The sequence below is a fragment of the Physella acuta genome, unplaced genomic scaffold (assembly GCF_028476545.2).
Source record: "Physella acuta isolate Inbredline_101_S28 unplaced genomic scaffold, ASM2847654v3 ptg001426l, whole genome shotgun sequence".
NCBI lineage: Eukaryota > Metazoa > Mollusca > Gastropoda > Physidae > Physella > Physella acuta.
Genome location: NW_026732941.1, coordinates 480385 through 499917, shown reverse-complemented (window position 1 = coordinate 499917; position 19533 = coordinate 480385). Strand labels below are relative to the sequence as shown.

Genomic DNA, 19533 nt, shown 5'->3' with positions numbered 1-19533 from the left:
GAAGCCAATTAACAAATAAAAAATCTGGAGGCGTGCTTGAAACTGAAAACAAGTTATTAGCCAGGTTTAAACAAACTTTCAGAAGGCATGCAAGGTGAAACTGTTGTAAATAGTATTCAATAATTAAAGTCATATACTTTGATTACTGTTTTTGTTATTCTAGCAGAGCTAGATAAAATGCTTAAATACTTTTTTCTGCGAAACATGGGTATGTTTGTATTTGAATAAATATTATTTCATATTTAAAGCTATATAAATACACACACACACACACACACACACACACACACACACACACACACACACACACACACACGCACACACATATATATATATATATATATATATATATATATATATATATATATATATATATGTATATATATATATATATGTATATATATATATATATGTATATATATATATATATATATATATATATATATATATATATATATATACTAGCTTTCCCGCTCTAGCGCGTTGCCGCGGGGCTAGAAAAAAACCCGAGGATTACCCGCGACAAATCTCACTCTACAATATATATATATACGAGTTGAGTAGAAATGTATTCTACAAGTGTTGAATAATGTTCTTAGATTGACATTTATTTGACCATAAAACAATTCTTGTATATTGATCAATTCGCTAACAGACCGGAAATGGAATTATTATTTGTCAAAAGATTATATTAGTATGCAACATTTGAAAAGGTTGGTAAGCTAGGCGGAGAAGCTATTGTTTGCATGCAGATGTGGGCCTATGCTAAACTATAAGTTTTTATTTTTCCAGAGTCTTCAAATCGAAAGCTTTAAAGGTCAGGTGTACATTCTTATAAGTTTAGATTAACCTACTGATGGTTAAAATAATGTCTCAAATATCGTTTGTTTACAACGTAGTTTATCTATTGTGACAAAATCTATAGCTCAAATAGAAAGTAAGGTAGGAGAAGAGAAACGCGAGATGCACGGTGGTTTGTGTCCAGGGGGTTCATGTCGCGGGGGGTTTATGTCCTGGGGTTTTTGTCCAGGGGTTTTTTGTCCAGGGGGTTTATATCGCGGGGGGTTTTTGTCCAAGGGGTTTATATTGCGGGGGGGGGGGGGGGGTGGGGGAGGGTGGGGGTCGTCCAGGGGGTTCATGTAGACGGGGGACTATGTCCTTTGGGGTTTATGTCGGGGGGTTTTTGTCCAGGAGGTTTTTGTCCAGGGGGTTTTTGACCAGGGTTTTTTTGACTGGACACCGCGGCAGAGGCAGAACTGTCAAGGGGACAGACAGGATTGTCATGGGCTCTGCCATGAAAATTGCCGGTGACCGACACAAGTTGAAAGAGCTCTCTATTGCGGCCCCATGTGTCTTGGGCACAAAAAGAAAATGATAATGCTATCTCAAATAGCATATATTAAAGTTAAAGCAAGAGTAAACTCTTAAATACAACACGCTTTTAGATGCACTAACAATTTAAATCAAACATAATTGATTCGCATAAATGTTGTAGATTGCTGCACCAGAAACGCGAGAGACCAGCTTTTACTTTACATTCTTAAAGTTAAATGCAAATATATAGGACCTATGGCTTCTTTTTTTTAAATTGCTAAGGGAGACAATCTATATATTTGTTGCCCGAAAGTAACATAACAGTCAGATATAATCGCTAGTAATAAAATCGTTTAATTATTGTTTAACTATTATATTGAATTTACATTACAAAAAACAATTTTAATAACATTTTATGATACTTTTAAAAATTTGAATATATTTTAAAACTTTTATTTACCTTTTAGTTACAATAAAAGCTTTAGTGATTGTGTATACAATTTAGTTTAATTTAGGATGCTCATCGAATTAAAGATTACATCGTAGTCTAGATGTTTCGTAATAGTTTATACTGAAGCTAAGTAAAAAAAAAAAAAAAAAAATGTGAACCTATAAAGAAAAATTACATACCAATGAAAAGTGAAGGAATGAATAGGATGATTTTGTTGAACACTTCGATAAGCATAAAGACTTTAATGCCGGGAAAAAAAAATACTGACGCTAAGTCTGAGGCGGGAAAAGAAGAGAGAAGAAAAAAAAAATTAAAAATTAAAAAAAAAATGTAATTTTAATTTATATAAAAAGAATAATTGTTTGCAGTACCTAAACGGCTAATCATATAGATCTAAATCAATATGATACTATGTAACTTCAAAATAAAATATAAATATTTGTATATATTGATAAATTATTAAAATAAAATTTAAATTTAAAAAAAAAAATTAAAAAAAAAAAGCTCAGTTTTAACTAGCCTACACATGATTTGCTCGTTGTTTCTGTGATTGAATGAACAGTTGTTTTACTAATCAAAAGTTTTTTTTAATACGACGTTGTAGATCTAAATATATCCAATTACACAAATTAAAAATGTCTTTAATAATGCCAAAAATAAAGAATAAACAGATGAGAGTAGAGGTTTATAAAGAATTTTTTAAAGGAAAAGCGCAAGGAGAAAATTGAAGAGAAAAGAAAAGAAGGATTGAAGAAAAAGCCATGGGCTCTAAGGCACCTCCCAAGAAAAAACCAAAGACAATTGAAAGCATGCGCGCATCGGATGAAACAATGGTGGATCCAGCTCACCGAGAGACCCAAATAGATCTTGAGCTTGATGAAATGGCACCATATTTTCAAGAAACATCACCTAAAATTCTCATCACAACCTGTGACAGACCAAAAAACAGTTTCTGTAAGGAGCTAAAGAAAGTTATTCCTAAATCCGTGATAAAATACAGAAGAGGTCTAGATTTAAAGAAGATTGTGCCGCAGGCTATTGAGATCGACTTCACAGATCGGATTGTAATTAATAAAGATGCCGGTGAACCTAATGGATTAGTGCTATGCCATCTACCCAATGGGCCAACTGCTGATGATGAATGTCAAGCTGTGTAAAGAACTAAAGCGTCTAGGCGAGATGACAGAACACTTCCCTGAAGTAAACATCCACAACTTTAACACCAGACTGGGAGTCACCATAGGAAGAATGTTGATGTGTTTATTTCCCCATAGACCAGAGTACAGGGGGAGGAGAGTTGTCACCCTTCACAATCAGAGAGATTATATTTTCTTCAGACATCATAGGTACCAGTTTAGAAATGAAGAGAATGTAAACTTGCAAGAGCTGGGTCCCAGGTTTATACTCAGGTTGAGGTCCCTGCAGAAAGGCACCTTTGATTCCAAGTCTGAGATGTACATATGGATACACAAGCGTCATGAAATGGAAACAAGTAGAAGAAAGTTCAATCTATAAAAATAATTTGGTTTATAGAATTATCTAGCTCAAAAAAGTAAATGTCTGTATAAAAATACTCTTAAAAAAAGCTAAGGTCTGAGGGACTCCTGTCGACTAATTTTACTTCGCTTGAACACGGAATTTGACTATCAAGATGCCTGGTGGTAAAGCTGGAAAGGATTCTGGAAAGGCCAAAGCCAAAGCAGTATCTCGATCAGCCGTGCTGGGCTTCAGTTTCCAGTCGGTCGTATCCATCGTTACTTAAAGACGCGAACTACAAGTCATGGAAGAGTTGGAGCGACGGCTGCCGTTTATAGCGCAGCTATCTTTACATATAATTATAATTCTCTTCATGGAGACCATAGAAAACACCAAGCCTACCAGCCTCCTCTCTTCCTCTCTAGGCATATCCCTACCACCCCCACCCCCACCCCCACATGGTCTGGTGAGTTGTGGTTCACGCTAAATGTTTACAATAGTAGAGCCGGGTTTAGTGACGGTTATTAGGGGCAGATAATTTAGTATGAAACGATTTTAAACTTAGGGTAGGTAACTAAGAGGAGGCTGCTTTCACGGGGGGGAGGGGGGTTAGAGTAGGGGTTGGGGGAAAGGAGGGTGGGGGGAGGGTTATCGTCCTTAACGACCTACTGATAGTGTTTTAAAGCAAATATTTTCAGTAGCAGCATTGGTACTGACGAATTCACAAATTATGAATTACTGAAAAGTAGAAAATAAAACAACTAAATAGCGGCATATGATACGCCGCGGATCGGCTCGTTTTGAATAATTGACTGCTGAAGTTCTGGAGTTGGCTGGGAATGCAAGTAAAGATTTGAAAGTGAAACGTATCACACCTCGTCACTTGCAGTTGGCTATCAGAGGAGATGAAGAGTTAGATTCCCTAATCAAAGCTACCATTGCTGGTGACGGTGTTATTCCCTATATTCACATATCACTGATAGGAAAGAAGGGGTTTCAAAAGACAGCATAACCACCCTTTTAGTTTTCAAGCTCATTTTTTTTTTAAAGTTTGAAAGGAAAATCTCCGTAGGGGGACTGTAAGGATATATCTGTTGGAATAGGAAAAAAAAATCTTGTGCTAACTCATTTTATTGTTTATAGCATCCATGTTGCTTCTAGTATTCTTCTATACCCAAAACATAGTTATTCTGGTAAAATATTTATACAATCATTTTATTGTACATCTAAATAAAGCAATTATTGAAACATTAGAATTTAAAAAAAAAGAAACTAATAAGTGACTTTTTTTTTCAAAACTACTATTTCATCAGAACAATTGTTATTAAAAGATACTTTATTATTTAACAGTGATGATATACTATTAACATTTGGTTAACTTGGTATTGCATTTAGAATTCAACTTTTTATAATTAAAGAACACACATATGGCTGAATTTTCTTGATCAAATACAGTTAGTTTCCTATTATATATATATATATATATATATATATATATATATATATATATATATATATATATATATATCTTAACAGTCTTTGATTGGCTATGTTTTCATTGAGTTGAAATTTGCAATCAAACCTTGCAGTAACAAAACGGTTTCATTCTAGCAATCTGTACTCAGTCTGTAACTTTCTGATGATTGTTCAATCGCACAATGACCTTCCCCCCACTTTCCCGTGTGTCGGTAACAGATCTGTAGCAGCAGACGATGAACTATCACAAAAGGTTTCGGTGTTGATTTTCGTCCTCGTTTTCGTTTGTTTTAACGGAATTGTAAAATTTCCCTTACAGTAAACGGTCGCCTCGTAGATGGCTAATCCAGGTGAGGTTTGAACCATGACCTTAAATAACGTGCGGTCGTTGACGTCTCCTTTTTAAAACGTTGGAATAATTTTGAGCTTAACGTGGATGATTTGTAAAATTGTATCTAAAATAACTTCCGCGTATAATGATGTGTTGAGTTTGAAGTTGATAGCAGCGACAACTTCACGTGCGAGATGTCTAGACAGTTTGCTGCTCTCTTTGACGTACGCGACTTCCTCCTCATTCCCTCACACACAGAACGCGGGATGAACATGGTTGTCAACATAGGTTCTATTTTTTAGGAATTTTTTTGGAACAGACTGATCCTGTGTCCAGTTTTAAGTGGGGCGTGACCTTTGGCCTTGAAGTAGAGCAGTTCCTGGAGAGTGGCGTGCGTGTCGTAGTGTGTCGTGAGTCTGGCCGTGTTGGTCTTCAAGTTTCTCACAACATCCGGGTATTTCTCCAGAAACCATTTCGGGAATGTCAGAATCGTGTAAGGTGTTCTGCTTTCTATCATGCCATTAAACGTCGCACGAATACATCGATATCTCGGTCCGTGGTCGGAAAACGAGATTAAAAACGTCTTCTCCAAATAACCATCTTTAGGTAATTGCGTATAAATATCATACACCTGGTGCACAAACATTTTTATTTTATTTGCAACAGTGTGGCTCATTCTTGAAAAAAAAAACCATCGCAAATTTCGGCAATTTCGGATTCGGACTAAAAAGTCGTCGGATGTAATCTACGTGGAAATAAATTTCCGGTTTCGTCCCCATACTGTGTGACCCTGACCTATGCGAATCAGGGTAATAATCCACAGCCAGATTAAACGGATGGGTATAATACCTAGTCGGTGGGAACAGAAATCCAGTCAAGTAGTGAAACCCACTAAATTGATGGATTGTCCTCTGTGTATACGGTTTGGTACCCAGCTCTTTCGTACTCTCTTCATACGAAATCAAAAGCGTCTGAAAACTCAGTTTCCTGCCACCATCTGAATTTGGCTCACAAAGGTTAATCGTGGTCGATACTTTAAAACGAGATGCAATAATTGAATTAGCCGGATTATGTGTTGTCTTTCAATACTAATTCAAGCATTTCACTTACATCATTAAACTAACTCAAAAAGTTGCTTAATGACCACTTGTTTCCACCCATTATATTAAAAATAATTAATTTCATTGCCTGTAGTTACTACAACAGAATACATTTGGATTCGAATTTTGATTGTACCAAAGCCCGTTTTCTTTAGTAACTAAAGTCTTTAAACAGGGGATCCTGAGCTGGATGAAACACATTTTATACATGAATATAATATAAAAGTAATATATAGATCAACAGTAATTAATAATCGAAATTCTAAATCAACTAAAATTAATCATTATCTGGAGGTCGACGTGGTCTGGTCGGCTAAGCTCCCTGTCACTAAGCCGAATTCGGAACTCACTCATCTAGGAGTGACAACTCCAAATTCTAACAAATGCTACAAACTTCTACAAAGGCTATTGAGGCAAATCCATAAAAGAAAAGTGTAATCTTAAATTCATAATTAAAAAAAAAAGTATCGATATATTTTTTTTTATTTAATGACAATCCACAATTTATTTTAGTATTAAAATTAAACGTAACTGTTACGCATTTCGTAACCGTCGATTTCGGCCTTAGAAAATATTTTAAAAAAACTCAATTTATACAACATATTTGTATTTAATCTGAAACTCACTTATCTTGATAAGAAAATTACTAAACTGTTGTTTATTTTAATGTAAATGAGGAGGGGAGAGAATCTGATATAATTGATTAATTAATCGTTACACAGCTGGGTCTGTGTGTCTATTGCATAGGACGCTGAGATTCAGTCAATAACACGACATGACCACAAGCCAACTGGAGGAATTAAAGTTTACCCACACACTGTGTACTTTTAACTATCCCTCTCCCTCCTACTTTCTTTCACTCTGTCCTTTATGTTTTCAATCTCCCTCATTCTAGTTCATTGTCTCTCTTTCTCTACCCTCTCTCTCTCTCCTTATCTTTCTTTTTCACTTTTTTCTCTTCCATCTCTGAATTTCTCATTCTCCATCTTCCGCTTTCTTTTTCGTTTTCACTCTACATTTCTTAATTTGTCTTATCTATTTGCCTTTATCTATCTCCTTTTAGTAAAAGTTTTATCTTACTGTTGGTCCTACTCTCCTTCGTTCCCTCTATCTCTCTCTCTCTCTCTTTCTCTTACTCTTTCTCTTTATCTCTTTCTTCCCCAGAACTACACCTTAAAACCCTTTACTAGACCTTCTATCGGTACATTGTTCAGACATCATTAAAATTTGGTTCCCTTCAATGCCTAGAACAACACATGTGGCTGAAGAGAAAATGTGAATCAGTTGGTCAGCACTATGAATAACTAAAGTACATTCCAGCTTAGTAACTTTCTTTGGCAGTTCTCCAAGGTAGTCCTGCTATTGTCCGTTGTTTTTCTGCTGTGCGTCTTCACGTCTTCTTCGGCCATCCAAGTTTACTTTTTACTTTTTCATTTTTGTGTTCATTTCTACCAATCTGCATTTTATTTTTGTATTACAAAGTCTTGTATAAATTGTAGGATAAAGTCTTCAGCAGAGTTTCTTCCAGGCATCTCTTCGAAATTTTTTTACCGCCCCCCCCCCCCACCCCCGAACGAAAAGAAATTTATAAAATTTATATATGTAACTAGTAGAGTTACCAGAGACATAAGAACGTATTACAGTCTGTCAACTTTGACATGACCAAGGCCAAACTGGGCTGACGCAACAGTGCAGGTGGTCTAATAATCAGACTGTACGACAGAGTTGCGCAATTAATATTCTGATACAACGATTAGAATCGATTACGAATACGATTACGATTACGAATACGATTACGAATACGAGGAGATAAAATAGGAAGGCGACAGTTGAGAAGGGGAAGCCGAACTGTAGAGACGTGTTTGGGAGTATCAAGTAGGAGACTGAACTGTGTAGACGTGTGGTTAGATGTGAGGATAGGAATTATGGACACGTGCATTCTGTTATGTGAGGACTAGTGAGGACAGTGGGGGTCAGTTGGTTCATTGTATTTTTGTGGAACATTGGTGCATTGTTATGTGGAGCATTTCTATTGATTCATGTAATAAAGAGATCAATGTAAACCTGCATTTCCGAGTATCTGTATTGTGGTCGATGTTGTGTGCTGGTCAAAGGTAGCACGAGTAAATACACTCGGTAACATTTGGCGCTGTCAGCAGTGAAATCGGTAACATTTGGCACTACAAGCAAATAGACTCGGTAACATATAGAAAATATATACTTTTAATAGTGTCCCCCCCCCCCGAAGAGAGTCTACCGCCCCCCCCCCCCCCCCCGAAAATTTCAAGTGCCCCCCCGGAGAAAAAAGTCTGGAAGAAACACTGGTCTTCCGTAAATTATTCGGATTAGTTGTTTTGAAGCCGTTGTACAGTAATGCGCATTTTTAACCTTAATAAAAAGAAACGAAAAAAACATCTTTGATTTAAAGAAGGAATCAGGAGTTTGATTGTACTAATCGGATTAAGAAAATCTCACTAAGTCCCTCGCACAAGAAATGTAACTCAGTGACGCATTATCCCCGGATTATAAAGGAGTTTTGTTGGTCACGCCTGAAATAGAAACTCGACCATCGAGGCATGTGTTAACATATCGATTACATTATTGATTCTCATCTTTGACATCGTACGCCTTTGTGTTGATATCAAATCCTTTGTTGATGTGATGGTAGGTATGTGGGTTGTTTGTCGCCGTATGTTAGGTTTTTGTTTTGCTATTAACTCCTTTGTTGTGATGTAGGTATATTTTTTTTTCTTTGACGCCGTACGTTATGTCTTTGTATTGATATCAACTTCTTTGTTGTCATGATGGTAGGTATATTTCTTCTTTGACGCCGTACGTTATGTTTTTGTGTTGATATCAACTCCTTTGTTTTCGTGATGGTAGGTATATTTCTTCTTTGACGCCGTACGTTATGTTTTTGTGTTGATATCCATTCCTTTGTTTCCGTGATGGTAGGTATATTTCTTCTTTGACGCCGTACGTTATGTCTTTGTATTGATATCAACTTCTTTGTTGTCATGATGGTAGGTATATTTCTTCTTTGACGCCCTACGTTATGTCTTTGTGTTGATATCAATGCCTTAGTTTTCGTGATGGTAGGTATATTTCTTTTTTGACGCCGTACGTTATGTCTTTGTGTTGAAATCCATTCCTTTGTTTTGGTGATGGTAGGTATATTTCTTCTTTGACGCCGTACGTTATGTCTTTGTGTTGAAATCCATTCCTTTGTTTTCGTGATGGTAGGTATATTTCTTCTTCGACGCCCTACGTTATGTCTTTGTGTTGATATCAATTCCTTAGTTTACGTGATGGTAGGTATATTTCTTCTTTGACGCCCTACGTTATGTCTTTGTGTTGATATCAATTCCTTAGTTTACGTGATGGTAGGTATATTTCTTCTGAACTACCGTGATGAAAGTCATGCAAAGTATATCGATGTATTAGCTTTCTTGTTTTGTATATTATGTATTCTGGACTAGCTGGATGTTGACCAAGCAAGGTATATCGATGTATTAGCTTTCTTCTTTTATATACTGTGCAAGAGATCCATTACTAGCGTGTGATGCGAGTTGGCCAGATATGCGGTTAACAATCCAATAATATCTTGTTCTTCTGTCACGTGGTCTAGGCAGACCGTTGAGACACTACAATCAACTTTTGATGTGTGCGCCACTCTACTGTCTGCTTACATCATCAGTGCATAAGGTTTTATAAAAATGCTACAAGGTTTAAACATATAATCTCCCCTTTTAGATTACAACTAGTATGGTTTCAATTATCAAAATTATTATACTTATTAATCGTAGCTGATAAGTTTTTCTATTTTTTTAAAACGAAATAAAAAAAAAAAAATAACTGTGTGCCTTCAACGCAATATGAAAAAAAAATCAGTTTTATTTTCAACAGAAACTTTTTAATTTGACTAGGTTATGTGGGAGAAGTAAGTACGGGTGGGGGGGGGGGGGAGAGTTTAGTCTCGGTCGCACTCAAATATCAACATAATGTAGCCTGACTAATTAAATACAAGATTGGAAACTAGCTTTTAAATATATAAACCTACAGTTAACTTACATCGAACGGGTCTTCGATAAATGACATTACACTCACCGGAAGGTGGAAAGTGGGTTTGGAATTTTTCGAAGAGAGGGAAGGGGGGGGGGGGGGTAAAAAGCGTGTGTCGTCACACCGTTGCATTTATAAAAAAAGTATTGTAAATAGCTGTTTTTGTTAATTATGTTAGAAAGTAGTTAATATTACTGATCTGACTTTTTATGACAATATGTAATGGTGGGGAAGATAGTGGTGGTAAAAATAGTTCACAAAAGCGTGATGTTCTTTATGGATGACCACTTATTTAATCCAAATATTCATTCTATTAAAAAACATACCTTCTTGATCTAGAATCTAGAAGATCAAGATCTAGCTTCTAGATATCTAGATCTAGATCTAGATCTGTATCACATATCTAGATTACATCACTTAAAATAAAATCTCATTCATTAAAAACTTTATATATTTTAGTTCAACTTTACCAACTTTCCCAATGTGGACACATAAATCAGCTGATACAAAAACACGTGAACTTAATGTTCAACATCATCGGTGGTTAGGATCATAAAAATGCAAACTAATTCTGATTGTAATCCACAACACGTCGACTGTTTCTTCCAAACTTTTTTTCTCCGGGGGTGCACTTGAAATTTTCGGAGGGGTAGGGGCGGGGGGCGGACAACTATTTTCGGGGGGGGGGGGGGCGGACACTGTCAAAAGTATATATTTTCTATATAAATTCAATTTCGTTCGGGGGCGGGGGGGGGGGGGGGGTGGGGGTGGCGGTAGACTATTCGAGAAAGTTTAGGGGAGATCACTCTCGGTTTATTTTTTGCACGATTACAATACTTCGTCTATAATTCGTATTCAAGAAAGTAATAAAGAAAATAAAACAAATGTAATTTATTTAATAAAAGCATTGGTCGCTCATGGCATCTCTTATAGTCTGTAGCAACTCCTGCATTAGTGCTTTAGTAAGAAGATAAAGTCTTTCATATACATGTTTTTTTATAAAGTTTTATCTTCGTATTTAAAAAATCTGTTTACATCAGCTTTGATTAAAATATGGGGAATAACACATTCTATTATAAAGAATACTTTTTTCTCTTGTTTACCGCCCTTGATTAGGTGTATATGCGACATTAAAATTAAACTTGATACAGGACATAGCAGATTATTATCGCGGCTAAAAAACCTTAACCACCGCTAAGGTGTCAGGGAACGTTAAGCAGTGGTCTAGGGAGCCATATATATATATATATATATATATATATATATATATATATATATATATATATATATATATATATATATATATATATATATATATATATATATATATATATATATATATATATATATATATATATATATATATATATATATATATATATATATATATATATATACTTCAAGCTATTCGATATTCAAAGTGTTTTGAAATACACATTTTAAAATGTTTTTACTAACATAGTCGGGGTTTTAAAGGATAATCCAGTTTAGAGTTTTAACATTTGCATATCAACGAAACTGCATTAAGCTTTAAGATGTATGGATAAGAAGTGACCCATCATGATGCCTATATGTGACAAATCTTCATATTGACACAGGAATCAACAAGAGGTTTAGTCGCGACACATTATGCTATGAAGTGACATCTAATGATGTGTAGGTGTATATTTCAATGCTGTTCAGACACACATTGATAGAACAGAAAATAATGTTGTCAAACAAAATGACTCACTAAATACCCTTTGTTATTTTTTTTATTATCGACAGTTAAAGTCAACATCATTTAGGTTAAGTTAAATTCACTTAGAAGACTGAAAAGCAAAATTAAGATAAATATTTTCAGAACCAACTTGTAAATACAATTTTTTTAACTTAGGCTTTTTCGTATAACAGACACTGTCAACTTAACTTAAAAAAATAATATTACTATATATAAATACATTCTTCTTCTCCTTCTTCGTTCGTAAATTTTAGTGTTGGAGGGGATCGAGCCTTATCTTCCAAAGGTTTGAACTAGAGAGTTGTGTTTTTTTTTTCGAATTTATCAACCATGAGCTTTGCCGACTCGACCACGTCCCCAACACAATTAAGTGTACGTGTCAACTGGTTATGCGCCATTGAGGCCAATGACTCTGATTTCAGCCTGTTTTTCTTTTTGGATTTGCTTCCATAGCCTTTGTCCAACCAAGAACAAACTACAAGCCAGCAGTTGTTTGATTTTGGAGTTGTCTCTCCTAGAAGAGTGGCTGTCCCCAGCTAACTAGCCTCATCTGCCTGAGGGTTCGAACTTGAGACTTTTCGGTTTAGCAAACATGAGCTTTACCGACTCAACTACGCCGACCCCTATTTTAGAGGTTACGAAGAGCCTGCTTTCACCATACATGTAAAACACGTCATCACAGCACCACAGAGGGACAGCTGCAACTAAGAAAAGAATCAATAACATTGGTCAATACGTAAGCTCAAGCTTCTCTCTTATTCCCAAATGCATAGCTTCAGTGCACTATCAACACAATACAAAAAATGATATGGGAGATTAGCAGAGATTAGCGTGGATTAGCGCGGATTTAGGTCGTGGTGTACAGCGGGGTCAACTATCAGCAGCGTAGTCATTGTGAGTCCAAAACCATAGCATGGGTGTTGTTAGATTTAATGTGTCTTAGTAATTTCTTTGTTTGGAATCTTATATAAACTAAATTGGCAAATTTTATATATATATATATATATATATATATATATATATATATATATATATATATATATATATATATGTGTGTGTAACCAATGAAGTTAACACTTTTGTCTTCTACTCAATGGTAGGTTCGATCTTTTATTGTGGTACCAGCAGAACCAGATCAAATCAAAAACTAAAACTGAACACTTGAAAACTAAAACGAAAACGAAAACACTTTCCAACATGACTGCCTGTTATAACTGGGATTAGCATAGGACAGGGGTCGGCAACCTGCGGCTCGCGAGCCGCATGCGGCTCTTTTGATATCAAGATGCGGCTCTCCAGCTCCTTGAACAAATACTAATAATCTTAATAAAAAAATAAAATATTTGAAATAAAAAAAAGTGTTTGTGGCTCTTTAAAATCAGGGAAATTTTGAAAATTGTAACTTTTGGCTCTTCCGCTTCAAAAGGTTGCCGACCCCTGGCATAGGATAAAGAACTGGGATAAAATATCGTTTAATTCTTAATTGTATTTACGTCCACGCTATTATATTGTTTAATTGTAGATTAGAAAGATCATAATAACTGTGATAGGATTAGTACTGATTGTGTTTAACTGTACGTCCCCAATTTCTCCCCTCCCCCCCTACTAGATACAAATACAAGAATTGCTTGTACTTTTGTACTTGTCCCAGTCGTAAACATTTCGACTTAATGTATGCACAGGTTAGACACCCCGCCCCCTCGCGGGACTGCTGAGGTTGGGTTACCTTAGGGTGAAGTTGGGGCCGCGTGAATCAATTAAGTTAGTTGAATGCTAGACTTGTTGTCGTGTGGAAGTGTGTCTTGTGCTCCGTGGTAGCACTCTGTGTTTCATTTTTTACTCAAGATTATTAACGTTTAAAATTGTACCTGTGTTGATGTTATTCATCCAAGGCTTAAACTGCTACATAAATACGTCAACTCGTTGCAGTCACCAGCACAACCACTTTGCGGTGACTTCATAACACTGCCAGTGTGGCAAATGTAGTAGAATTCACCTGATTCTGTGGTCCCCGCATATGATGGGATAGTGTGGTTTACTTTGCCTAACGTTATATTGATCTGAACCTCGATTCGAATTTCGAGATCTATGGGGTTACTAGTCTAGCGCTCTACTGCTAGGCCACACCATACACTGTGTGCGTCAAATGTGTTTATGAATGTGATTAGAATATTGTAAAGGTACAAGAGAATGTGTGTTGTAAAAGGTTTAACTTAAACAAAAGATATGTTAGTGACACACTTATGATGTGACGTATTAGTGTTGTATCGTTATGTTGCTGGGGGAAGTAGGTTAAAGGTCATTCTACGTCTTGTTGTAATAGAGTCTGGAAGTATGTGAATGTAGGTTGTCTATTAAGTCTATCACGTGAATGTCATCTGACTTAAAAAGTAAACATGACACAATGCCATCCTGTCAAGTCATGTGCCTGCGATAATGTCGTCGTAAAGTAAACGATATATATATATATATATATATATATATATATATATATATATATAGTTTAAATTGGGGATATTATACATTTTGCCGCGTTTTCTTTAATATTGACAATAAGAATTTTTCTCTTGGCTAAACTGAACATGTTCAAATATAGGACATTTCTAGATAATGATTATGGTAAATATGTTCAGATTTTAATATTAAATAAATCAAGAGATGGTAGGTGTGATGACGCAAGGTTGCGTCGTAGAGGTCAGGTAGATAGCAGAAACAGGCTGTAGCTAGTTGGTCAGAGAGAGACCAATAAAAATACGGGAACTGACTGGTCACGTGGGACGGTCAGCTGACCACTGCAGCGTGGGTCGGCAAGTTAGGCCGGCAGAAGGTGTTAGGTTGTATTAGGGAGCAGACGTAGTTATGTACAGCTAGGTAGAAAGTTAAAATGTAGTGTGGTAGGAATGGTCATGGGAGTGCGTAGTTAGTAGAGTTAGTAGTAGTAGAGAGTGTTGAACAGGCTAGTTAGTTAGGAAATAGATTTTATAGATTTCTAATAAAGAACTTTGTATTTTTTAACTTGAACCTGTGTGTTTGGATATTTCTGTCATCCCTATTCATCCACCCTCACAACTGGTTGGATTCGCTTCATTATTCATTCATCTCAAACACCCGTCCCCTACAGTAGGTAACTCAAGTCGTAGAAGGCTTTAGATCTTTTGTCAGATCGGGTGTTGTGATTTTTTTATGTCGAAAATAAAAAAAAAAAACCCAGCTATGATCAACTTTTTTTTTCAATAAGTCTGCATACATTTGCATAACATCGACGTTCAGATCACTTATTCATTAGGGTATATATTTTTAAAAAATTTACCTATTGTGTTTTTATCATATGATTTTGGGAAAAAAATTGATTATCTCCATATGTTATTTTTTTTAAGAAGACGTGTCTTTTTGAATAAGAAATTTATTGGTTAAATACATATATTGAACATATGGTAATGCGTGTAAGTTGAATATTTTACTAAAGACATATACAAGTTGAAAGCAGAAATGTAGGTACGTTTTGGTAATACATTACTGAACGCAAATACTGCAAGATTCTATCAGCATGAAATATGAGTAAAATGTATTATACAAGACTTATTTTAATTTAATTTTTAAACACATTCTTACAATAACAAAATAAATATACCCTAAGGTCATAAACACAATTGGATCTACCCCGTTAGAGTTTTTGACAACCAATGGGTTTTCCCATATTTACAAGTAAGTGTGTAAGGCTTGTTTACGATATACAGTGTTGTAAACCGGTAAACTCACACGTGTTTTATAGTGTCGCCTCGTTTTGTCGCTAGATCGGGTTTTGTCTAAAGCAGTAGTGTTGTGCAGAGGCGTAGCGAGGGGCAGGGGGGCGGGGGACATATGTCCCCGGGCGCCGACCTCAGGGTGGGTGGCGCCAAAATGGGTTGGAAAAACAGATTGAAAGTTTGAGGGGGGGGGGGTGCAAATGAAAAGTTCGAGGGGGGTGCAAATCGAAAGATTGATTGAGGAGGGGGGGGGGGGGGAAATGAAAAGTTCGAGTGGGGAGTGGGGTGGGGGTGCAAATCGAAAGTTTGTCCCCGGGCGCCGGGAAGGGTCGCTACGCCTCTGGAGTTGATAACTCGCGGAAACGCGGACACGCCTTTAGGGTGGATCAAGTACGACGCGCAAAATATGAAGTAAACGACCACAAACAGTTAACAAAACACTAGACAGAATAAAATAAGGCCGATGCTAGCCGGAATAAGATACGCATGCGATACGCATGCGCAATGGAGAGAAACTACGACTTGCCTTCGCGGCGATGTGTTCTATGGTACTGCGCATGCGTGTGTTTACAACCGCAGAAACCTAACACCAACCCTAATCCTATCCCTAACCCTAATCCTATCCCTAACCCTAATCATATCCCTAACCCTAGCCCTAATCCTATCCCTATCCCTAACCCTAACCCTAACCCTAACCCTAACCCTAGCCCTAATCCTATCCCTAACCCTATCCCTAATCCTACCCCTAACCCTCATTCTAGCCCTAACCCTAGCCATAGGTCACTGCGCATGCGCATAGCTATCTTTTGCCGACTAAGTGGAGACGTTGGGGAGAAAAATCTTCCGAGTAGTCACTTCGTATTAAAAATAAAGTCTCGTTGATTACTAAACATAGATTAAAATATCTACACTATCTACACAATCAAACGCTATTGTAAAAAATGGTACGAAAGTGAGTATAAAACTAAGATATAGTGGCTAGAGGTACTCAGAACCAGCCAGTGGCGTCGCTAGGTCGAGTGTCACCCGGTGCGGCACCTTGTGGTGTCACCCCACCCCGGTCATCGTCTAACTATTAAGCTATTGAAAATATTCAATTAAACTTTTATTTCCTCTGTAAATTTAGCAGTTGATTTCACCTCGCACCCCCCCCCCCCACCACTTAGGGTGATAGCTTTAAAGTGTGCAAAGCTAATAGTACCCATAGTATATCCATAGTCGGTTATTAATATAGCTGGATGTAGTATTGTGTTTTCTCTATAGATAACATGTTTATGTGATGGTGCCACTCCCCCCCCTCCCCCAAAACATGTCGGGATCTTCAATTTGTACTTAAAATACTTTTTAACTCTAATTATTTATTTTCAAATGAACTCGCAAAAAGCATTTTCTTCTATATATTTTAACTTTTTTTTTATTTGTGTCATCCCCTTAAATGTGTCACCCAGTGCGGTCCGCACCCCCCTCGCGACGCCACTGCTGAGAACTAACCTATACTAAACTTATAGACGAATTTGAATAACCTTATTGCACAAGTTCACATGCACCTTATATACAAGTACACAAAAGGATACAAACCGGATATTCACAACTCACAGCACGAGGATTGAACAAGGACGAACGGAACAGGGTACAAAGTAGAAACACCATTCACCCCCATTCATCCACCTGCACATGTTCTATACAAAGTAGTTCTTAACCTTACTTGATTTACCGAACCCCACCAGTTTCATATGCATATTCACCGAACCCTTCTTAATAGTTCTATCGTCCGCACTGACAAAATCCGATCGTGATATAAATGAGTCTGGAGTGTGTCTTTTCCTACGCTGAACCCCAGAGATTGACTCACTAAAATCCTGGGGTTCGATCGAGCCTAGGCTAAGAACCACCGTCTGATTTAGAACTTCATTGAACCAGCGCAACATGTATCTCTAATTTCGTAGTGTGTATATGTGTATATGTGTATAAACGATAACTTGAGAACCGTTTAAATTAGGCTGTGACGCAATTCCATATGTAGGTATTAAAAATATTTAGAACATAGGTATAATAATATAGGTAAAAAATGTTTTCAAATATTTCCGGTAACCGGAAGTGGTATTTACTCGATTTCCTGTTTTTCAAGAACCGTTAACTTGAATACTGTTTCCGTAAGTTGGACAAAACTGGATGTATAGATTATATCAGACTCTAAACGTATGCTTCTGTCAATTTGTCTGAGGTTTCCGGTAACCGGAAGTGTTATTATTCTCTATTTTTTAATCCCGTATTAGTAAGGTGGACGGAATTTCTGATATAATAACTAGATCCTGATAGTAACTCTAGGCGTCATTGCACTTTTAGTAGTTTAAGGTTTGTGGCCCTCCCTACAATTCATAGAAGGTTTAGAAAAAAAAATGTTTAAGTAATAATCACGGGTCGAATGCTTTAGGGTTTGACTGCCTACCAGTTCCGGTTCATAAAAGTGACTATAGATCACATCGGTCTGTAAGGTCTATTTCCGTCCCCACAAATTAAAAAAAAGTTTATGTAATAATTATTGGACGGTGTAGTCGAGAGGTAGAGAAGTGACTGCCAACCTGAAAGTCTCGGGTTCGGTTCCCCGAGTTATGTGTTGACCCCACTATCCCTTCATATGCGGGGGTCTACTTTACCTGCCTCGCGGGACTTCGGGTTCGAAAAGAAAACTTAATTTTACAAATGTAATAAATCATTTTCAGGACAGATTCATAAACGAAAGTGAATATCTGGCCTGGTTGGTGTGGTAGTTTTGCCAAAATGTTTACATAGAGAAGATAAAATTTAATGAAAAAAAAATGAAAATTAAAGTTTTACTTTTTTTTTATTATCAAAGTGTTGTGCCTGCCGAACGGACTAATCTCCCCCCCCCCCCACACACACTCCCAACCCCCAAACGATGCTGGGTATTCTTTTGTTTGTTTCCTAACCAGTTTTGATAATATGCGTGCACTCAAGCATGACACAAAAAACATCACAAGACATGTAACAAATCTTACTCAGGTGTTTAAGGATATTTTTGGAACAGAAGGTACCATTGAAGAGCTAGTTCTAGGTTTGTTAATACACAGCGCACGGAACTTACCTGACTAGTTACTGACTGTCATATATCGACGTTTGTTGGGCACTTGACTTACAAGCATAATGTCAGGTAAGCTACGTGTATATTTTATTTTCAAAGCAAGTGAATTTAAAAGTAAAGTTTCCTTTTTTAGGACCTAACGATCGTTTGTGTAAATAAGATAGAATTTCATCGGGTTCGTGATCATATATGATGGAATGGAAATATCAGCGCTTTGTCCAACCTTCCGCACTTCACTGACGTGAGTCAGGTACTCATTAGAGCTGAGTGGACTCAGGGTAGAACTAAATAATCCACTTGGGCAGATGAAGTAGAGTTCATTTTTGACCTCGGCATATGAAGGGAAAGTGTGGTCAGTACTATACTATTTTTTTCTTTCTCTTATACGAAGTATGGAGGGAGTATTGTAATCGTGCAAAAAAATCGAGAAATCTCCGCGTTTCACACTTCTCTGAGATGGAAAAACATAGTTTTGCAATTTTGTCTGTTTGTCTCTGTGTGTGTGTGTGGGGGGGGGGGGGGGTCTGTAACAACTTTTCAGCGATTTACGGTAAACGGAATTGAAACTTATTCTACTTTTGGTTTTTCAAAAGACTATATGAGTACTATTTCAGATAGATAAACGAAATTTCTCATATAAGTAAAAACTCTAATTATCTGCCTTCCGTCGAATTTTGAGTAATTTCCGTTGACGGAAAGTAGTACTTCATGCTATTTTCGATTTGTCAAAAAAACGCTATTGAATTTATAAAGT

The 19533-nt window shown here is 36.7% G+C and overlaps 1 protein-coding gene and 1 pseudogene across 1 annotated transcript; both read left to right on the top strand.

Annotated features, from left to right (window-relative positions):
* Positions 1-2395: 2395 nt before the first annotated feature.
* Positions 2396-3280, top strand: LOC131927661 (ribosome production factor 1-like). Its single transcript, XM_059283417.1, is given in 2 exon segments — positions 2396-2897; positions 2899-3280. Coding segments are annotated over 2 exon segments (753 nt in total). The 5' UTR covers positions 2396-2526.
* Positions 3281-3356: 76 nt separating this feature from the next.
* Positions 3357-4253, top strand: LOC131927660 (histone H2A.V-like; annotated as a pseudogene).
* The last annotated feature ends 15280 nt before the right edge of the window (positions 4254-19533 follow it).